Source organism: Salvelinus alpinus, chromosome 30, assembly GCF_045679555.1.
Source record: "Salvelinus alpinus chromosome 30, SLU_Salpinus.1, whole genome shotgun sequence".
Classification (NCBI taxonomy): Eukaryota; Metazoa; Chordata; class Actinopteri; order Salmoniformes; family Salmonidae; genus Salvelinus; species Salvelinus alpinus.
Window position 1 is genome coordinate 21,203,160 of NC_092115.1, and position 23,906 is coordinate 21,227,065.

Consider the following 23,906-nt stretch of genomic DNA (forward strand, 5'->3'; position numbering starts at 1 on the left):
AAGTAGAGGAGTCCTACCTTCACATCACAACCATTGGCTGTACTGCTCATACATTGAATCTGCTGCTCAAGGACATCATGGCACTGAAAACAATGGATATACTCTACAAGAGAGCCAAGGAAATGGTTAGGTATGTGAAGGGTCATCAAGTTATAGCAGCAATCTACCTCACCAAGCAAAGTGAGAAGAATAAGAGCACCACATTGAAGCTGCCTAGCAACACCTATTGGGGTGGTGTTGTCATCATGTTTGACAATCTCCTGGAGGGGAAGGAGTCTCCCCAAAATGGCCATATCACAGTCTGCTGATATGGACAGCCCCTTCAAGAGGATCCTACTGGATGATGCATTTTGGGAGAGAGTGGTAAGCAGCCTGAAACTCCTGAAACCTATAGCAGTAGCCATTGCACGGATTGAGGTAGACAATACCATCCTGTCTGATGTTCAGACTCTGATTGCAGATGTAAGAGAAGAAATCCGTACTGCCCTGCCCACTTTACTGTTGCTCCAAGCAGAAGTAATTGCAGTTCTGAAATACATCAAAAAGCGTGAAGACTTCTGCCTGAAGCCCATACACGCCGCAGCGTACTTGTTGGACCCCAAGTATGCTGGCAAGAGCATCCTGTCTGGTGCAGAAATCAACAAGGCCTATGGTGTCATCACTACCGTGTCTCGCCACCTTGGCCTGGATGAAGGCAAGGTTCTTGGCAGTCTGGCGAAGTACACTTTTAAAGCAAGGGCTTTGGGATGGAGATGCAATATGGCAGTCGTGCCAACAAATCTCATCAGCCACCTGCTGGAAGGGACTTTGTGGATCTGAGGCTCTTTCCCCTGTTGCCTCCATCATCCTCCAAATCCCACCAACATCAGCCGCCTCAGAGCGCAACTGGTCCTTGTTTGGGAACACAAACACCAAAGCACGTAACAGGCTGACCAATACAAGGGTTGGTGGCCATCCGGGCAAATTTGAGGCTTTTTGAGCCTGACAACGAGCTATCCCAACAAGGGTGGAAAGTGACAGTGAAGATGAGGCCTCAGAGTCTGATGTTCAAAAGGTGGACATTGAGGAGGTCCAGGGAGAAGACATGGAAGCCTGAGAAGAAGACAACCAAAGCTTTAGTTTCTAGACTATCATTTTACAGATGTATGTTGAAAACGTTTTTGGGAGATGCGATGGATCATTGGGGATCATTCAATATTCCCTTTCTTTTGCTGTTCAGTGAAATCATCCCATGTGAAGTCTACTCATTTAATTACATTTCAATTTGTAACTAATTTTTTTATTTTTTATTTCTATTGGAAGGATTTAATAATTTGCAATTTTGTCTACTTATTAATTAAGTCCCCGCAGCAATGTTCCAACAGCTAGAGGAAAGCCTTCCCAGAAGAGTGGAGGCTGTTTATAGCAGCAAAGGGGGGACCAACTCGAAGGGCAACTTACAAATCAACCGCCCCAGGTGTCCACTCATCCAAATACATCATATCAATTCATGAGATAGCCCACCACAAAGGCTGCGGCTGATGTCCTTTGTGGTGGGCTATCACATTAATTGATATGATGTATTTAGGTGAGCGGACACCTGGGGCGGTTGATATGTGAGTTGCTCTTCGTGCCTGCTCCCATACCCTATAATTTTGTATTCCTTTGTGACTCATTTGTAAACCGGAAAACCAGAAAATCTACATCCCTGATTGGCAGATGAGTGGCAACCCTGAATAGAAGAACCTCCTACTCATCTGTAGTTCTTTACAAATGCTGTTTTGAATTAAAAGACACACTGAAGAAGTCTGTAAAGTCGAAATGTCTCTGTAAGACATCTCTGATGCAGTGAAATTAATTAAAAACATTGAATAATGAAGTGACAAAAACAGTCACTCCAAGCCCTTGGCAGCTACAATTTGCTTGAATCGTCATATTACTACCACTACTATTGTGAAAAAAACTAAAACCTCAAAGAATTTCAGGGAATTCAAGGTGATGTTTCTTTTACGTTGGAGCTGGTATGTTTTGCAACATGGTATGTTTTAAGAGCCTAATATTTATATTAGTGTGAATAAACTCTGGCGAATCATGGCTTTTTATGGTCAGGTTCAACAAGCCAAAGAGAACAATCCTTTACAGAAGGTCAGTGCAAAATATAAGGTCTACTGAAGACCTACGTTAGCAGGTAAAGAACGTCACAATAACATTCTGGTCATTCAGTAGACACTCTTATCCACAGTGACTTACAGTCAGTGTATTCAACTAAGGTAGGTAAGACAACCACAGCTCACTGCAATGAAAACCGTACTCAAAAAAATTATCTACATTATATTACCACAGTCTACCACTGACCAGACAAATGGTTTTCTATGGTCTTAAACAGCCCAGAGAGGACACTAGAGGTAAGTCAATCCTCTAAGCCAGTGGTCACCAACCTTTTCTGAGTCAACATCACTTTCGCAGTCAAAAAGCAAGCAGAGATCTTCTGCTCTGACTTTTTTAACATTACTTCATAAAAAAAATGAATAACACAAACCTGTTTAGAGAGGGGGAGAAAGTACAAGACCTAACACCTATTCACTGAGTCAGTTGGTTGTGTTTATGGGATGTTTCATCTTAGTGCTAAGTGGTAGCTAAACAAGCTAACACTTTGATCTGGTGATGTAGCCACTTGAACCTGACTGTAACGAACAGAAACCACACCTGCATGGATTTTCTCACGGCCTCACTCACCTCGCTGTTACTTCTACGACGCTGGTTAACCACATGAAAATGTTATCGTCGATGGACCACCTTGGTGGTCGGTGCATACAAATAGGGAGGAGTACAAAATTAGTACATTTGATGGTGTTCATTATGAAGATTAGCGTGTTAAATAAATGTGTATGTGCTTTTGAGTCTATAGATTATCTCAACACTTTTAATGCGTGAATGGTTGCTATGAATGATAACCACACAAAATATGTTTGCATCTTTAATTGTGCTGAGTTAGCAGTCTAAGTAAGGTGAACGGACACCCAATCCCCACTGCCTGTGTTACAGTCCACTCCCCGCTCCCTCTGTCCATTAGCTCTCCTAGCAGCAGGGCAGTGAATGAATCCATTTCCTTAATTAAACTGCTGTGCACGCTGTGCTCTCTTAACAGCAGTGTGTGGATGGATCAGGAAGAGCATTCAGTTGTACCGGCGAGTACAAGGGAATATTGAGGAAACCCAACCTAAACTGAGGAATTCCTTCTTAATCCAGTTCATTTGTATGTGGTACTGTTTAACAGGGGGCATCTATCGAGCTACTAGTCAGTAGGCTACTCAATCGTGTGAATGAGAGCTGCCTTCTTGAGATTATATGAGCTGTAATGCAGTGCTGATCAAGGATCAGGTCTCCCCCTGTTCATGAAATCTCATTCACTGTGATCAAAAAGGCTAAACTGATCCTAGATCATCGCTCCTACTCTGAGACGCTTGATACAAAAAGCCTCCTTTTAACACAAAACGTGTAACTCCTCTCAGAAATGGAGATGGGGTGGGGGCTGATCTAGATCGTACTCAGAGAATGAGACAATACATTCCAACTTAATAGGCCCTTGTTCCAGATCCAGACCTCGACCCATGAAACGCAGTATCCATGACTCATAAGAATTTCCCCCATGAAGAGTCTAGGACCACTCAATTCAGACAACACTGCCAGGCCTGGGGGTCTAGCTTGAAATGTGACTGGGAAATCTGAAAGGCATAGTCAGTCATCTGTTGAATCAGTCGGAGGGGGGGGGGGGGGGGGGGGGGTTGTATGTGTCAAGCGTCTCAGAGTAGGAGTGCTGACTTAGGATACGTTTCGGGTTTTAGATCACAATGAAGACCATTACATGGCAGGGGAGGACCTGATCCTAGATCAGCACTCCTACTTTGAGATGCTTCCTATAGTAATAGGTCTATGACCCCATGACTACAGTATGATATTATCTGGACAGTGCATTACTTTTTAAGTAGTGTGCTATAAAGGGAATAGGGGGCCATTTGGGACACTGTCCTAGGCCAGCCCAGTGATAATGGCGCTGTTAAGTCATAACAATGTAACTAGGGGAAGTGGCTGATTGGGTCAGCCCAACAACACCACTTCTTCTCTGTGTGCTATTATAACAAGCCTCTGAAGTCACTGAACCTGTGTGTGTGTGTGTGTGTGTGTGTGTGTGTGTGTGTGTGTGTGTGTGTGTGTGTGTGTGTGTGTGTGTGTGTGTGTGTGTGTGTGTGTGTGTGTGTGTGTGCAAAATCAAATACAAGAGGGGGTTCACTCCTTGACTCCTGTCCTTAAGACAATGTAAATACTATGTTATTAAACATTCTAGTTCTATCTACCAGACAGGATCTCCTAATCAAAGACTGTCATTTTACCCCACCTACTCTGACTAAGGCCTTTTAACAAGGCCACTTTAGTCCTTAAAACAATAACTTAGCTGTGTGCTGTCTGTGCCACGCTTGCTATCAGGATTGGTGGCAGTGCTTTCTTACACAGCAGCTCAACAAATCATTCTGCGCCTCGCATTTGGTTGGTGCAGAACGCCATGCAATCGGTGCATCGATAATCTCTTCCCAACTATTTTGCAATCTACAGTGCATTCGTAAAGTATTCAGACCGTTCACTTTTTCCACATTTTGTTACGTTTCAGCATTATTCTAAAATGGATTTAATTGTTTTTTCCCCTCATCAATCTACACACAACAATCCATAACGACCAAGCAAAAACAGTTTTTTATACATTTTTGGACATTTATAAACAATTAAAAACTGAAATATCACATTTACATAAGTATTCAGACCCTTTAATAGTTTGTTGAAGCACCTTTGGCAGCGATTACAGCCTCGAGTCTTCTTGGGTATGACGCTACAAGCTTGTTCAATCTTGGTTTCATCAGACCAGAGAATATTGTTTCTCATGGTCTGAGAGTCCTTTAGGTGCCTTTTTTTGGCAAACTCCAAGCGGGCTGTCATGTGTCTTTACTGAGGAGTAGCTTCTGTCTGGCCACTCTACCATAAAGGCCTGATTGGTGGAGTGCTGCAGAGATGGTTGTCCTTCTGGAAGGTTCTCCCATCTCCACAGAGGAACACTGGAGCTCTGTCAGAGAACATCAGGTTCTTGGTCACCTCCCTGATCAAGGCCCTTCTCCCCCGATTGCTCCATCCATCAAGGCCCTTCTCCCCCGATTGCTCCATCACCAAGACTCTAGGAAGAGTCTTGGTGATTCCAAACTTCTTCTATTTAAGAATGATGGAGGTCAGTGTGCTCTTGGGGTCCTTCAATGCTGCAAAAAAACTGTTGGTACCCTTCCCCAGATCTGTGCCTCGACACAATCCTGTCACCGAACTCTACGGACAATTCCTTCGACCTCATGGCTTGGTTTTTGCTCTGACATGGACTGTCAACTGTGGGACCTTATATAGACTGGTGTGTGCATTTCCAAACCATGTCCAATCATTTGAATTTACCAATCAAGTTGTAGAAACATCTCAAGGATGATCAATGGAAACAGGATGCACTTGAGCTCAATTTTGAGTCTTATAGCAAAGGGTCTGAATACGTATGTAAATAAGGCACTGCATCTCAGTGCTAGAGGCGTCACTACAGATCCTGGTTCGATTCAAGGCTGTATCACAACTGGCCGTGATTGGGAGTCCCATAAGGCGGCGCACAATTGGCCCAGCCTCGTCTGGGTTTGGCCAGGGTAGGCCGTCATTGTAAATAAGAATTTGTTGCAGCTGACTTGCCTAGTTAAATAAAGGTTAAATAATAAAAAATATAATATATATATATATGTCACGCCCTGACTATAGAGAACCACTATGGTGTAGTAGGTCAGGGCGTGACTAGAGGGTATTCTAGTTTATTCTTTATATGTTGTGTTCTAGTTTATATTTTCTATGTTGGTGTTTTGTATGATTCCCAATTAGAGGCAGCTGGTAATCGTTGTCTCTAATTGGGGATCATATTTAAGCAGCTATTTTTCCCACCTGTGTTTGTGGGATATTATTTTGTAATTGTTCACCACGTAGTCACGTTCCGTTGTTCGTTTATTTGATTTATTTATTTTTGGCATACATTTCACTTTGGAATAAATATGTGGAACTCAATATCCGCTGCGCCTTGGTCCCATTCTTACGACAACCGTGACAATATATATATCAATGAGTGCTGTGAGACACTCCCATGCAAAAGTCTAGCTCAATGAAACAACCTGCCATTTCAGCATCTGTGCGATTACATTAGAAATCTATGTATACTGTACATAAACTACCACATATTGATTGACATGGTACATTTTAGGCTACCCCAGGGAGACACACTCGAAGTATGGCCACTCAGGAGCACAATATAGGCTGTAACAATTCTTGATACAATATATCCCCTTCAAAATCACCAAATTACATCATGGAATAGGGCCTAGATTTAAGAGTAGACTAACCTAACTAACTTTCAGCCTCTGAAACATGTCAAAGAAAACTTAATTTATGGTAGGAAGGAAGGCCTACGCTGTTATAGAAAGTAGCCGACAGACAGTAGAATAAAATGGGGGACAAACAATTACAAAGTATACCAACCAAAATGCGTCAAATTACCATTAATTGCCTACAATATAGGAACGTAAAGTTGGTAAAGATAAACACAAAAACGTCAATGTAGGCCTATTTAATACGAGAGAATTTACAAAGTTAATCGGTTTCGCGTAGCCCTGTCCGACTGCCGCTATCCCCACCCAAAGTTACCCAGCCCATTCCCCATCCCCTTTGTCGAATCTCTTGGATATTTCAGTAGCGTACATTTTTGACATAGCCTTCATATACCTACCAGATATGCTGGATAATCATTTTAGAAAATAACGTACATCATCTTACCTTGACTCGTGTTTTCTAATATATATATATATATATGTGTTTTTATAATATCAGAGCTGCATTTGAGGCAAAGTATTCCGTGCGCTTTTTCTAGATAAAAAAAACTTTACTCGCGGAGGGGTCCCTACTCCATAGGCTACTCTTTTCACGGAAGAAAATACCCCAAGTATCAGTGATGTTGCCAATCCGTAAATAATAATTGCCTCGTACAAAATAGCAAAACGTCGAGGAAAAACGGAATGTAAAAATTATAACTAGGGGCAGGAGTCCAGCTAGCCCGAACACGTTACCATATGTCAAAGGCGAAATATTTTTCCCTTCAGCAGAGTGGACAATGAATTTCGGGCACCTCTTATTATCTAGAACCTCCCACACAGGACATGCCGACTGTACTTGGAGCGCAATGAAGCAAGCTCACAGACAGACCAGTTGAACCTTCCTGTGAGTAGGCAAAGTAAAACTACTTAATTATATGAGAAACTGTACTTTGTTCAAAGATGTTGAGGTGTTGCAGGGCACATCCTTTCTTAGAAGTTATATTTGCTGTGATATGGATGGTTCAACAATGATTCAATATGAAAAACACATATTATAAACATGTTTGGAAGGTTCTACCTACTGATAAGAGCTGTTGCTAAGTGTCGATTCAACACTCTTTTTGGGGCATATAGTTGTGTTTAAACTACACAAACGGAATGTTGTTTGGTGAAAAAGTATAGTAAACGCCTCCTAAGAGACAATGTAGTTTAGTGAAACCACGGTTGGCTTGTTTTTGTGATCAGTGAACAAACATGAAGCTTTAGTGACCCTGTTGCAGAGCATTGTTTATTTGTAAGACAGCGTAGTTTAAGTTGTGCTGTCTTACTGTTGAGGAAGCATTCTCCAGTTTTTTCCCCATCAAATTTGACTTCTTCCAAACTGTGACACTAGTATAATATAACATCAACATTTTTACTCAGTTGGTAGAGCATGGAACTTGCGATGGTGGGATTGATTCCAGAGACCACCCATACATAAAAAAAGTCACTTTGCATAAAGGCATCTGCTAAATGGAATGTATTATACTCTAAATGAGTTACGATGTATTTCCTCTGTGATGTAAAACACTGATAGCCATATGTGTCAAGACAAAGGGGCTCTGTGTAATATACAGTACCAGTCAAAATGCCAAGAGTGTGCAAAGCTGTCATCAAGGCAAAGGGTGGCGACTTTGAAGAATCTAAAGTCTAAAATGTTTTTTGATTTGTTTAACACTTTTTCGGTTACTACATGGTTCCACATGTGTTAATTCATAGTTTTGATGTCTTCACTATTATTCTACAATGTAGAAAATAGTAAAAATAAAGAAAACCCTTGAATGAGTAGGTGTGTCCAAACTTTTGACTGGTACTGTAGGTTAAATTAATTTAAAGGATAGGATAGTGTTCTCTGAATGAGTGTGTGCATAGTCAATGAGAACAATGACGATGTGCACACATTTAGCCATTGTGTATGACTGCACAGCCCCGTGTCTAAATAACAGTCAAATTAAGCAACAGGGACCTCTCTCCCCAAATCATCAGCCACTCATTCTGTACCTCCTAACTACCATCCCAATCTTTTATTTATTTTTAACTTAATCACTGCAGGTTCATGAGTCATACATTATAATTCAATTAAACTAAATATATCAATTCTGAATAAACTATGAAAGGCTAAGTAATGATTCATTAATCTAGGTTCCAATGAAGCTGTAAATGAAAGACATTACGTTAACACAGAACAATAGTCCTTTGTATTCAAATCAATGTATTTGATGATGTTAGGATAATATTATTGTGTAGCCAAATAATTAGTCACAAACAAAACAATATTTTTTTACATTTTCGCCTGAAATGACATACCCAAATCTAACTGCCTATAGCTCAGGCCCTGAAGCAAGGAAATGCATATTCTTGATACCATTTGAAAGGAAAAACTTTTGTGTATGTTTGTGGAAATGTGAAAGGAATGTAGGAGAATATAACACATTAGATCTGGTAAAAGATAATACAAAGGAAAAAAACGTTTTTTTGTATATTTCTTTGTACCATCATCTTTGAAATGCAAGAGAATTGCCATAATGTATTATTCCAGCCAAGCTGCAGTTTAGATTTTGGCCACTAGATGGCAGCAGTGTATGTGCAACGTTTTAGACTGATCCAATGAACCATTGCATTGCTGTTAAAATGTTTGTATCAAGACTGCCTAAATGTGCCTAATTTGTTTATTAAAACCTCTCCCGGCCAATAGCCAGGGAAAATACAGCGCGCCAAATTCAAATAATATGATATAAAATCTAACTTTCATTAAATCACACATGTAAGATACCAAATTAAAGCTACACTCGTTGTGAATCCAGCCAACATGTCAGATTTCAAAAAGGCTTTTCGGCGAAAGCTTAAGATGCTATTATCTGATGATAGCACAACAGTAAACAAAGAGAGTAGCATAATTCAACACTGCAAGCACGACACAAAACGCAGAAATAAAATATAATCATGCCTTACCTTTGACGAAATTATTTTGTTGGCACTCCAATATGTCCCATAAACATCACAAATGGTCCTTTTGTTTGATTAATTCCGTCGATATATATCCAAAATGTCAATTTATTTGGACAGTTTCATCCAGAAAATCACAGCTTCCAAATTTCGCCAAGTCACTACAAAATATATAAAAAGTTACATGTAAACTTTACCAAAATATTTCAAACTACTTTTGTAATACAACGTTAGGTATTTTTAAACGTTAATAATCGATCAATTTGAAGACGGGATGATCTGTGTTCAATACAAAAAGAAAATAAATGTACTTCATGTGACCCTAATTTATGATAGCCCTACTTCTTCACTACACAAAGGAATAACCTCACTGGTGACATCCAGTGGAAGCGGTAGGAACTGCAAGCAAGTCCATTAGAAATCTGGTGTCTCTAAGAAAACTCATTGAAAAGACAGTGACATCAAAAAAATACAAATTCTGAATGGTTTGTCCTCAGGGTTTTGCCTGCTACATAAGTTCTGTTATTCTCACAGACATGATTCAAACAGTTTTAGAAACTTCAGAGTGTTTTCTATCCAAATCTACTAATGATATGCATATATTATATTCTGGGGATGAGTAGCAAGCAGTTGAACTTTGGCATGCTATTTTTCCGAAAGTGAAAATGCCCAAAATGCCCTGCCCTCAAGAAGTAATTAATTACTTTTCAAGTTCAAAACTGTGCACTCTACTCAAACAATAGCATGGTATTATTTCACTGTAATAGCTACTGTAAATTAGACCGTGCAGTTAGATTAACAATAATTTAAGCTTTCTGCCAATATCAGATATGTATATGTTCTGCCAATATCAGATATGTGTATGTCCTGGGAAATGTTCTTGTTACTTACAACCTCATGCTAATCGCATTAGCCTACGTTAGCTCAACCGTCCTGTGGATGGGACACCGATCCCGAAGAAGATTTATTAATAACCTCATCCCTGTTTTGAAGTCAGCCTTACATTATTCAGCATTCTGTGCTGTCTTTGCTGTGTAATGGTGGCAGGAAAAAGCCTTTATTAAGTATGGCTCTATAGAGGCAAGTGGAAGGGGGAGAAAGTAAGGAACGTGTCTGTCGTCCCTGCAATAAGTACCAAAATTGGTTAAAGAAAGTTGTAAATGGACTGTTGTGCGATATACAGTGCATTCGGAAAGTAATCAGACTGCTTCCCTTTTTCCACATTTTGTTACGTTACAGCCTTATTCTAAAATTGATTAAATATTACACACAATACCCCATAAGGACAAAGCGAAAACATTAAAAAAACATTTTTTTGCTAATTTATATATAAATAAATCCATACAGAAATACCTTATTTACATAAGTATTCAGACCCTTGATATGAGACTCGAAATTGAGCTCAAGTGCATCCTTTTTCCATTGATCATCCTTGAGATCTTTCTACAACTTGATTGGTGTCCAACTGTGGTAAATGAAATTGATTGGACATGATTTGGAAAGGCACACACCTGTCTATATAAGGTCTCACAGTTGACAGTGCATGTCAGAGCAAAAACCAAGCCATGAGGTCGAAGGAATTGTCCATTGAGCTCCGAGACAGGATTGTGTCGAGGCACAGATCTGTGTAAGGGTACCAAAAAATATCTGCAGCATTGAAAGTCCCCAAGAACAGGGTGGCCTCCATCATTCTTAAATAGAAGAAGTTTGGAATCACCAAGATTCTTCCTAGAGCTGGCCACCCGGCCAAACTGAGAAATCGGGGGAGAAGGTACTTGGTCAGGGAGGTAACCAACAACCCGATGGTCACTCCAGCAGAGCTCCCGAGTTTCTCTGTGGAGATGGGAGAACCATCCAGAAGGACAACCATCTCTGCAGCACTCTACCAATCAGGCCTTTATGGTAGAATGGACAGACGGAAGCCACTCCTTAGTAAAAGGCACATGACAGCCCACTTGGAGTTTGCTAAAAGGCACCTAAAGGACTCTGACCATGAGAAACAAGATTCTCTGGTCTGATGAAACCAAGATTGAACACTTTGGCCTGAATGCCAAGCGTCACGTCTAGAGGAAACCTGGAACCCGCCATATGGTGAAGCACGTTGGTGGCAGCATCATGCTGTGGGGAAGTTTTTCAGCTGCAAGGACTGGGAGACAGGATCGAGGGAAAGATGAATGGAGCAAAGTACAGAGACATCCGTGATGAAAACCTGCTCCAGAGAGATACAGACCTCAGACTGGGGCAAAGGTTCACCTTCCAACAGGACAACGACCCTAAGTACACAGCCAAGACAACGCAGGAGCGGCTTCGGGACAAGTCTCTGAATGTCCTTGAGTGGCCCAGCCAGAGCCTGAACTTGAACCCTAATCAAACATCTCTGGCGAGACCTGAAAATAGCTGTGCAGCGACGTTCCCCATCCAACCTAACAGAGCTTGAGAGAATCTGCAGAGAAGAATGGGAGAAACTCCCCAAATACAGGTGTGCCAAGCTTGTAGCATCATACCCAAGAAGACTCGAGGCCTCAATCGCTGCTGAAGGTGCTTCAACAAAGTACTGAGTAAAGGGTATGTAAATGTGATTTCAGTTTTTTATTTTAAAATACATTTGCAAAAATCTCTAAAAACCTGTTTTGCTTTGTCACTATGGGGTATGGTGTATAGATTGATGATGAGAAAAAAACAAAAAACAGGTTGTAACATAACAACATGTGGAAAAACTAAAAAAGGGGTCTGATTACTTTCCAAATACACTGTAGATTGCAAAATAGTTGGGAAGAGATTTCAACGTTTTTTTTTTCATGGTGTAGGGTTTATGAACTGATACACAAAATGACGCTGGATTCAAAACGGAGTTTTTCCAATTTCAATTATTATACAAAATTATTGCAATCAATAGAATGTTTTATACAGTTGAAGTCAGAAGTTTACATACACCTTAGCCAAATACATTTAAACTAACTAAGTTTTCACAATTCCTGACATTTAATTCTTTCATCACATTCCCAGTGGGTCAGAAGTTTACATACACTCAATTAGTATTTGGTAGCATTGCCATTAAATTGTTTAACTTGGGTCAAACGTTTCAGGTAGCCTTCCACAAGCTTCCCACAATAAGTTGGGTGAATTTTGGCCCATTCCTCGTGACAGAACTGGTGTAACTGAGTCAGGTTTGTAGGCCTCCTTGCTCGCACACGCTTTTTCAGTTCTGCCCACAAATTTTCTATAGGACTGAGGTTAGGTCTTTGTGATGGCCACTCCCAATACCTTGATTTTGTTGTCCTTAAGCCATTTTGCCACAACTTTGGAAGAATGCTTGGGGTCATTGTCCATTTGGAAGACCTATTTGCGACCAAGCTTTAACTTCCTGACTGATGTCTTGAGATGTGGATATATTGAAGCAACATCATTTTCCTGCCTCATGTTGCCATCTATTTCGTGAAGTGCACCAGTCCCTCCTGCAGCAAAGCACCCCCACAACATGATGCTGCCACCCCTGTCCTTCACGGTTGGGATGGTGTTCTTCGGCTTGCAAGCCTCCCCCTTTTTCCTCCAAACATAACGATGGCCATTATGGCCAAACAGTTCTATTATTGTTTCATCAGACCAGAGGACGTTTCTCCAAGAAGTACAATCTTTGTCCCCATGTGCAGTTGCAAACCATAGTCTGGCTTTTTTATGGCGGATCTGGAGCAGTGGCTTCTTCCTTGCTGAGCAGCCTTTCAGGTTATGTCAATATAGGACTCGTTTTACTGTGGATATAGATACTTTTGTACCTGTTTTCTCCAGCATCTTCACAAGGTCCTTTGCTGTTGTTCTGGGATTGATTTACATTTTTCACACCAAAGTACGTTCATCTCTAGGAGACAGAACGAGGCTGCGTGGTCCCATGCTGTTTATACTTGCGTACTATTGTTTATACAGATGAACGTGGTACCTTCAGGCGTTTGGAAATTGCTCCCAAGGATGAACCAGACTTATGGAGGTCTACCATTTTTTTCTGAGGTCTTGGCTGATTTCTTTTGATTTTCCACTGATGTCAAGCAAAGAGGCAGTGAGTTGGAAGGTAGGCCTTGAAATACATCCACAGGTACACCTCCAATTGACTCAAATGATGTCAATTAGCCTATCAGAAGCTTCTAAAACCATGACATCATTTTCTGGAATTTTCCAAGCTGTTTAGTAAATGTAAACTTCTGACCCACTGGAATTGTGATACAGTGAATTATAAGTGAAATAATCTGTCTGTAAACAATTGTTGGAAAAATTACTTGTCATGCACAAAGTAGATGTCCTAACCGACTTGCCAAAACTATAGTTTGTTAACAATAAATTTGTGGAGTGGTTGAAAAACGAGCTTTAATGACTCCAACCTAAGTGTTTGTAAACTTCCGACTTCAATTGTATATAGTGGATACAACCATCCCAGCTCTGCAGATTTTGCTGAGAATAGACAGAATCATTACATCGTTTTGGTAAAAATGACTTGGCAAATAGAATTTGGGTAGTTCGAGGACATTTCTAATTTGAGTCTTGAGCTGAAAAAGCTTAATAACCTCTGGTCTATGGTGATATTAAGAATAGCTCTATGTCTGATAGCTCTATGGTGACGGTGGCTTTATCAGGACATTTCACCCTAACCACACGTCTTCTTCGCACATTGGTACAGTATCTCTACCCGTAAACAACTATACATTACAGGAACTGAGTTGTGCTGGTAATTCACTGTATTTGATAATGTAATACCCTAATAACTTTATGTGTGAGAAACTGTAACACACAGACAATGCACAGGATTACTTGATTTGTTGCTATTGATTTGGAGTGGCCCGTCACGTGCAGCATTCTATACAACACCGCCCTCCAGTGTTCAATGTGGATATGACAAAGGACACATTAAAAGGGTACAACTTTGGGTATATGATGGGGAAAATACACAATTATCACTTTCTAAACCAAAACAACTTGAAATAGTTCATCTTATTCAAACATTTATTTGATCCAATTCTTTGGAATGTAGTAGTCATTGATCAGAGTCAGAAACAACATAGACAGATGGGTAGAAGCTGACCAGGGAGTCAAATGGCACCCTATTCCCTACATCGTGCACTACTTTTGACCAGAGCCCTATGGGTGCACTATATAGGGAATAGGGACATTTGGGACGGAGTCCAAGTAAAGAAACATTACTTGAGTCATTAAGGCCTCAACTGCTAACTTATTTTTTTCTTTTTTATCTGGGACGGCAAATTACAGAAGCAGTATTGAAAATCAAACATTTTGTAGAAAAAAAATGGCACAGACATTTGTGACAGTACAAAAAACACAAGGTGATATAACATACCAAGTTAAACATTACGTAAGTAAAGAGACATGTATAGCTTTTTCAATAATGAAAAACATCTCCATAATTGTACATTTCAGAACTATATCATCTGAAACCATATAAAAGAGTTATCTGTAACACTGTCTTATCCTTCTTTTGCTTTCTTTCTCTTTTTTCACAAGTCAATATCATAAACAACACAAAGATCTTTTAAATATATCAGTGCAACATTGTTTTCACATCTATTGCTGCAGCATCCTTTCCTATTGACGAAGACAACACCAAAACATTATGCCTTTACAAGTGGTGGAACCATACAAATAGAATGACTCATTTTAATTCCAATCATTCTAATCCTATGGAATGTGGAATACTGTTATGAGCTCCAAGCAGAACTATGAAACATCTGTTTAACTAGCTACCCCGCATGAAGAAAACATGAAAGAATCTAAACATAGAAGCTCATAGACCCCGGCAGAAGGAATAAACAGTATAGCTACATCACATCCATTGATTAAACCATGGATCTATGTCTTCGCCATTTTATACAGTACTTTGTTTTGTCTGAACTCTTCACATTAACATTCAATACAGACAAAAAGGAGAGCAAAGAGGATGTAGGCTACAGTACATGAAAACAGCATGACGTCATAAGAGTCTCTTTCATTCTATCAAGGGCCATCATTCCACCACAGAGATGTAGGGCCGGTTTCCCAGACATAGATTAAGCCTAGTCCAGGACTTGAAAGCATTCTCAACGAGATTCTGAATCCATGTCTGAGAAACTGGCCCATAATGTCCCAGGTATTGTCATAGCACTGTGATTGCATTTTCTTCGTAGAGATGCTTCAGCCGCCCAGTCTGTTGTCTGAATACGTCCTAAATACCACCATATTCCATATATAGTACACTACTTTTATATAGCCCATAGGGCTCTGGTCAAAAGTAATGCACTCTTTAGGGAATAGGGTGCCATTTGACACTTCTTCACTCTCTCCTTGTTAGGCCTTTGTAGCCAATTGTTGCCCCTATTAATAAGGCTCAAAACTGATGATCATGGCTGAATCTGAACATCTCTCAAAAGGCCATAACCATTGGCTATAATAACCCTCATTTCCCAGGCAGCATTGGGAGAGCACCAATGGAACATAACAACACAAAATGCCTATTACATACATGATGACAGCCAGATAACATTGCCTATGATACATAAACCACAAAGAAAGGATACTGCAGCATTTTGTCTCTTTTTATAAAGGCGCACAAATATATTAAAACCTATGTACAATAAGTTGGATGTGTCATGTGCTATGGAGGGATGGCATGGAATCCTGCCAATCTGACCCTGCTCTACCAACCTAACGTACTGCTATGATCAGACTCTACCAGCCGATGCCTAACATACTGCTATGATCAGAATCAGACTCTATCAGCCGATGCCTAACATACTGCTATGATCAGAATCAGACTCTATCAGCCGATGCCTAACATACTGCTATGATCAGAACAGAATCAGTGGAGAAAAGGCAACAGAAACTTTCAAAAAGGCACTGTGGAACTAGACACAGGTCTAGGGCCAGGGCAAGCACCCTCTGGATGCATACACACATGCATGCACATACACTTGCTCACGCACGCACACGTACATGCACGCACACACACACACACACAAACAAGATGCACAAATCGATGCACAAATCGATGCAGACATACAAACTGATAACATGACCAGCCGAAGAGCCACGCATCAGGATAGTGAATATACGTTTCTATGCTATTTCTGTGAAATAATAATGACCTCTGATGAAAAATAAAATATCCTATCCTTCCAGAAGAAAAATAACAAAAACATGATAAATACTTCCATCTCAATTGGTCTCATCACCAGCATCTGATTACAGAAAAACAAAGCACGTCGCAAAACAAACAAAAAACAAAATAATAATTTTTGCTGTACACGTTTTATTATACACAGTGCCCACTACGGGTAGGTTCCTTTCACTGCAGCTCCTGAGAATAGCATGGCTCAGTCACAACCTCCCACCATCGCTATAGCCAGCTGCATCCCAAATGCCACCCTATCCCCTACATAGTGCACTATATAAGGAATAGGATAACACTTGAGTCACAACTCACAACCCTCCGTCCGGTGGTCTAGTTCCTCCAGCTATGAGGCTGCTTGTGTTCTCTTCCCTCAGAGGATGACGCTCACGCCTCTGAGTAGCTGTTCTGTGCATTTAGCTTGCTGTCCTTCTTTAGCTTGACGCCGTCCACCAGCTCAAAGTTATAGTTCTCCAGAGCCGACAAGTTCCTGCTGTCGGACATGTGGCCGTGCGAGCAGGCACAGTAGAGGACAACACCACAGATGGCTCCCAGGAAAACCCCCAGAGCGCTCATAGCGATGATGGTGATGAGAATGGGGTCCAGGGTTTTCAGCATGTTGCCTGGGCCACCCAGCTCGCTATTCTCCACTTCCTCTGGGTAGTAGGGGTCCATCGCTGAAATAGAGATGGGAAAGAAACACTTTAGTAGCCTGGGGTGGTCTAGACTAGCAGTTACTCCTGCTGCCTTCAAAGCACACATGTACTGTATGCCAATGCTGGCATGGGTTTGAATCTGGCCCACGTTCTTCTAACACAGCATCTCTCCTCTTTACTTTCTTGTCCCTCTTCACTTTAGTTGTTAAGGATGGAAGATCCTTAAAAAAAACTTTAACAGCTGGATACATACAGTATATGGCCTAGCATGAGCTCGAATTTAGAGAGTTAGAGATTTTTTTAAAAATATTACAAGCTCAATGAGCAGTGAGGTACTGCACTCACGGTATATGCAGATCTCTGTTGGCTGGGACGTAGGAGCCTCTGGTATATCTGGATCTGGAGGAGAAACAAAGTTGTTCTACATCATAAGCAGGATCAGTATTGTAACAAACTACCATTCTGGTTACCTTCCCAAAGATGTCCAGAAGTCCTGGTTGAAGGATTTCATATTTCCTGCCTGTTCTCTTCCAATAGGATTTGCAACCTTAGCAGAGTCAAGGTGGGCAGTGACTAGGGTTGATGGGTGGGAACCCGATTACCGAGATTTACTGGGATTTACAGGCCAAAACCACTCCCTTTTCGCGGAATAAATAGCTGCGAGAATCCGGTCAATTATAATAAATTATTTATATACAGCATGGCGTGAAATTGAACTGTTAAATGATATGCAATGTTTAAATCTGGCTTCTCTGCGGCCTCTGCATGATGAATCATCAATGCTCAGGGTGGGGACAGACAGCCCATCTCACAGCACTCTCTCGCAGTCTTGAGCACTCTCTCCATTAACTCCATCCAAAATAGATGATCCTGTTCTAGATTGATATATATATTTTTATTTATTTAACCAGGTAGGCCAGTTGAGAACAAGTTCTCATTTACAACTGCGACCTGGCCAAGATAAAGCAAAGCAGTGTGACACAAACAACAACACAGAGTTACACATGGAATAAACAAACGTACAGTCAATAATACAATAAACAAATCTATATACAGTGTGTGCAAATGTAGTAAGATTAGGGAGGTAAGGAAATAAATAGGCCATAGTGGCAAAATAATTACAATTTAGCATTAACACTGGAGTGATAGATGTGCAGATGATGATGTGCAAGTAGAGATACTGGGGTGCAAAAGAGCAAAAATAAATAACAATATGGGGATGAGGGTAGTTGGATGGGCTATTTACAGATGGGCTGTGTGCAGGTGCAGTGATCGGTAAGCTGCTCTGACAGCTGATACTTAAAGTTAGTGAGGGAGATATAAGTCTCCAGCTTATATCTGCAAGATTTTTGCAGTTCGTTCCAGTCATTGACAGGAGAGAACTGGAGGGAAAGGCGGCCAAATGAGTAGTTGGTTTTGAGGATGACCAGTGAAATATACCTGTTGGAGCGCGTGCTACGGGTGGGTGTTGCTATGGTGACCAGTGAGCTGAGATAAGGCGGGGCTTTACCTAGCAACGACTTATAGATGACCTGGAGCCAGTGGGTTTGGCGACGAATATGAAGCGAGGGCCAACCAACGAGAGCATACAGGTCGCAGTGGTGGGTAGTATATGGAGCTTTGGTGACAAAAACGGATGGCACTGTGATAGACTACTTCCAATTTGCTGAGTAGAGTGTTGGAGGCTATTTTGTAAATGACATCGCCGAAGTAAAGGATTGGTAGGATAGTCAGTTTTACGAGGGTACATTCAATTCACATTTCCACAAACTTCAAAGTGTTTCCTTTCAAATGGTACCAATAATATGCAGTTAGATTTGGGTATGTCATTTAGGGAAAAATGTTTTAAAAAAAGGGGGCTATCCGTAAAATGTTTTTAACACAGTGTCTAAAGAAGGGCTAGAAGTATACAGAATGGTGTCGTCTGCGTAGAGGTGGATCAGAGAATCACCAGCATCAAGAGCGACATCATTGATATATACAGAGAAAAGAGTCTGCCCGAGAATTGAACCCTGTGGAACACCCATAGAGACTGCCAGAGGTCCGGACAACAGGCCCGCCAATTTGACACACTGAACTCTATCTGAGAAGTATTTGGTGAACCAGGCAAGGCAGTCATTTGAGAAACCAAGGCTGTTGAGTCTGCCGATAAGAATGCGGTGATTGACAGAGTCGAAAGCCTTGGCCAGGTCGATGAAGATGGCTGCACAGTATTGTCTTTTATCGATGGCCGTTATGATATCGTTTAGGACCTTGAGCGTGGCTGAGGTGCACCCATGACCAGCTCTGAAACCAGATTGCATACTGGAGAAGGTACGGAGGGATTCGAAATGGTTGGGGATCTGTTTGTTAACTTGGATTTCGAAGACTTAAGAAAGGCAGGGCAGGATAGATATAGGTCTGTAACAGTTTGGGTCTAGAGTGTCTCCCCTTTGAAGAGGGGGATGACCACGGCAGCTTTCCAATCTTTAGGAATCTCAGACGATACGAAAGAGAGGTTGAACAGGCTAGTAATAGGGGTTGCAACAATTGCGGCGGATAATATTAGAAAGAGAGGGTCCAGATTATCTAGCCCAGCTGATTTGTAGGGGTCCAGATTTTGCAGATCTTCCAGAACATCAGCTATCTGAATTTGAGTGAAGGAGAAGCAGGGCGCTTGGGAAAGTTGCTGTGGGGGTTGCAGAGCTGTTGGCCGGGGTAGGTGTAGCCAGGTGGAAAGCATGGCCAGCCATAGAAAAATGCTTATTGAAATTCTTGATTATTGTAGGTTTATCGGTGGTGACAGTGTTTCCTAGCCTCAGTGTAGGGGGCAGCTGGGAGGAGGTACTCTTATTCTCCATGGACTTTACAGTGTCCGAAAAACTTTTGGAATTTGTGCTACAGGATGCAAATTTCTGTTTGAAAAAGCTAGCCTTTGCTTTCTTAACTGACTGTGTATATTGGTTCCTAACTTCCCTGAAAAGTTGCATATCGCGAGGGCTATTCAATGCTAATGCAGTACGCCACAGGATGTTTATGTATTGGTCAAGGGCAGTCAAGTCTGGAGTGAACCAAGGGCTATACAGTTGAAGTCAGAAGTTTACATACACTTAGGTTGGAGTCATTAAAACTTGTTTTTCAACCATTCCACAAATTTCTTGTTAACAAACTATAGTTTTGGCAAGTCGGTTAGGACATCTACTTTGTGCATGACACAAGTAATTTTTCCAACAATTGTTTACAGACAGATTATTTCACTTATAATTCACTGTATCACAATTCCAGTGGGTCAGAAGTTTATATACACTAAGTTGACTGTGCCTTTAAACAGCTTGGAAAATTACAGAAAATTATGTCATGCTTTAGAAGCTTCTGATAGGCTAATTGACATCATTTGAGTCAATTGGAGGTGTACCTGTGGATGTATTTCAAGGCCTACCTTCAAACTCAGTGCCTCTTTGCTTGACATCATGGGGAAATCAAAATAAATCAACCAAGACCTCAGCAAAAGAATGTGTAGACCTCCACAAGTCTGGTTCATCCTTGGAACAATTTCCAAACTCCTGACGACTTCAACTGTCTGTTCTTAGTTCTACATTTTTGAATGGGGCATGCTTATTGAGGTTGGTGAGAAAAGCACTTTTAAAGAATAACCAGGCATCCTCTACTGACGGGATGAGGTCAATATCCTTGCAGGATACCCAGGCTAGGTCGATTAGTAAGGCCTGCTCGCTGAAGTGTTTTCGGGAGCGTTTGGCAGTGATGAGGGGTGGTCGTTTGATTGCGGACCCATTACGGATGCAGGGAATGACGTAGTGATTGCTGAGATCCTGGTTGAAGACAGCAGAGGTGTATTTGGAGGGCAAGTTGGTCAGGATGATATCTATGAGGGTGCCCGTGTTTACGGATTTAGGGTTGTACCTGGTAGGTTCCTTGATAATTTGTGTGAGATTGAGGGCATCTAGCTTAGATTGTAGGACGGCCGGGGTGTTAAGCATATCCCAGTTTAGGTCACCTAACAGTACAAACTCTGAAGATAGATGGGGGGCAATCAATTCACATATGGTGTCCAGGGCACAGCTGGGGGCTGAAGAGGGTCTATAACAAGCGGCAACAGTGAGAGACTTATTTCTGGAAAGGATTCAGACACGGCTAGGACATCCGGGTTTGAGGAGTGTGCTAAAGCAGTGAATAAAACATACTTAGGGAGGAGGCTTCTGACGTTAACATGCATGAAACCAAGGCTTTTACGGTTACAGAAGTCAATAAATGAGAGCACCTGGGGAATAGGTGTGGTACTGGGGGCTACAGGGCCTGGGTTAACCTCTACATCACCAGAGGAACAGAGTAGGAGTAGGATAAGGGTACGGCTAAAGGCTATAAGAACTGGTTGTCTACTGCGTTGGGAACAGAGAATAAAAGGAGCAGATTTCTGGGCTTGGTAGAATAGATTCAGGGCATAATGTACAGACAAGGGTATGGTAGGATGTGAGTACAGTGGAGGTAAACCTAGGCGTTGAGTGACGATGAGAGAGGTTTCGTCTCTGGCGGCACCAATTAAGCCAGGTGAGGTCTCCGCATGTGTGGGGGATGGAACAAAAGAGCTATCTAAGGCATGTTGAGCAGGACTGGGGGCTCTACAGTGAAATAAATCAATTAGAACTAGCCGAGACAGCAGTAGACAAGGCATATTGACATTAGAGAGAGGCCTAAAGCAATCACAGGTGTTGATCGGGAGAGCTAAGACAACAATGGGTTAATGGCGATGAATGGGTAGAGCAGGTTAGTTAGGTACATACAGGACCTGAGTTCGAGGCTGGGACCGACAGATAAACAAAATGAGGTACCGTGTTATTGCAACAGTCCAGGGGGCATCAGCTGTGTAGCCGAGTGATCATAGGGTCCAATGAGCAGCAATAGGTGAATCAGGGAACCTTTCGGTAGTCACTACTACGCTAGGTGAGCGGGAGACACGGCGTTCAGAAAGCTAGCGGGCATGGGCTAGCAGATGGGTCTTCGGTGACATCGCAACAGAAAAGCCTGTTGAGACTACATCGGACGATTACGTCGGGAGACCAGTCATGATGGATCTATGGGGTATTGTGTCTAGATTGCTGAGGTATTTTATTATATTTAATCAATTTTAGAATAAGGCTGTAACGTAACAAAATGTGGAAAAAGTCAAGGGGTCTGAATACTTTCCGAAGGCACTGTATGCCTATTGAAAATTGTTCTATTGGATAATGGCACAATCATTTGCGCTTTTTTGGGCTTGGTCTCATTAAATGTCTTTAATGTAGGGCTCATAAAATGCATTTAATATATGGCTCATCAGGCTCAGGTAGCATCAGGCTTGATTTTTTTTAACCAAAGCTCTAATCAAATCCAGACATAGGCCTATTTATATTCTTTTGAATGGCACTTCCGGTTTTGGTGGGAAATATCGGGTCACCCGGGAAAAAAGTTATTTATTCTCAGGATTGAACATTTGCAAAATACCAGGAAAATATTCAACACTAGCAGTGACACTTACCCTTACACTCCTCTGGTGTTAGTCCATCCAGGATCTTTATATTGTCCAGCGCGATGTGTCCTGTGCTCCTGTCTCCCACTCCCTCAATCACCACCTAGGAACAACAACACAAACACACAGGTGAAATACTGCTATATAGTGATTTACTTTTGACTAGGGCCCATATAGTGCATTACTTTTGACCAGGGACCATACTGCTCTGTTCAAAAGTAGCACACTACTGTACATAGGGAATAGGGTGCCATTTGAAACGTAACCTAGGTCTAAGAGGCTCATAACCTAGGTCTAAGAAACTCGTAACCTAGGCCTAAGAGGCCCGTAACCTACAGATGTAAGATCTTAATTTGATCACCCTGTTGCAGGAGACATTTCTTGCAATGCAGGACATTTAAAACTTTTAGTGTATTTGAGGTTTAAAAAGGCTTCTGAAGTTTGTAATTTCCACTTTAAAATTTCAGACTTGATTTTACCATATGAAAAAATGTATCAACACCGCAGAAAATGCCCATTAATTAACTTGGATGCCTGATGAAGACCTAGGGGTCAAAACGTTGTGTAAATAAAATCACCTGTGAGCATGAACAGCATTGTGCAGCGTTTTCCTTTTTTTATTGCATTTTTTATTAATTATATTACACATAATAATTCACTTTTCCTGTTGCTGCAGGATTTTTTTCCTGCTGGATTAAACTGGCTCAAATTAAGATCCTTCATCTGTATTTCGAAGAGACTCGTAACCTAGCCTAGTGCTTTACCTCATAGGGTATGCTGGAGTGAGGCACCAACAGTCGTCCCTCCCTCCATCTGCTGCCCTGGTGTCCACTGACGGTCCAGAGTAGTGCCTCCGCCCGCCCCTCCTCTGTCTGTCTCCTCTGTTTGATGTGCAGGGTGCCAGCGTGCTCCCCGAAAATGTGGTACCAGAAGGACACACACAGGTTGGTGTCTGGGGCGGTGACAGGCAGGCTGGCTAGGCGTGCCACCCTCTCCTCCATCCTCTCCTCCACCTCCTCTACCTCTGTCTCCTCCTCCTCCTGCTCGTTCTCCTCTTCCATTTCGGTCTCAGCAGCCAGCTGCATATAGATGAAGTTCCCTGGAACTCCTGTAGAGGGCAGTAAGAGACAAGCTAAGTATTTTCTGAGTGCATGTTCATTGTGTTAGTCCTTATTTACTACAGTGTGTGTGTGCACTCTGTTCTCTTCTTCTCC

At 41.6% G+C, this 23,906-nt stretch overlaps 2 protein-coding genes across 2 annotated transcripts in view; both read right to left on the bottom strand.

The window, feature by feature from the left end:
• LOC139559527 (integrin beta-1-like) overlaps nt 1-7,220 on the bottom strand; it is a 48,185-nt gene extending 40,965 nt beyond the window's left edge. The window contains exon 1 of the mRNA XM_071375603.1: nt 6,868-7,220. The gene's annotated coding sequence lies outside the window, so the exon portion shown is untranslated. The remainder of the gene's footprint in view (nt 1-6,867) is intronic.
• Nucleotides 7,221-14,360: 7,140 nt separating this feature from the next.
• LOC139560619 (neuropilin-1a-like) overlaps nt 14,361-23,906 on the bottom strand; it is a 61,555-nt gene continuing 52,009 nt past the window's right edge. The window contains exons 15-18 of the mRNA XM_071377551.1: nt 23,457-23,800; nt 22,702-22,795; nt 17,535-17,588; nt 14,361-17,210 (exon numbers count right to left, since the gene is read on the bottom strand). Of these exons, the coding sequence (XP_071233652.1) occupies nt 16,921-17,210; nt 17,535-17,588; nt 22,702-22,795; nt 23,457-23,800 (782 nt within the window). The 3' untranslated portion in view covers nt 14,361-16,920. The remainder of the gene's footprint in view (nt 17,211-17,534; nt 17,589-22,701; nt 22,796-23,456; nt 23,801-23,906) is intronic.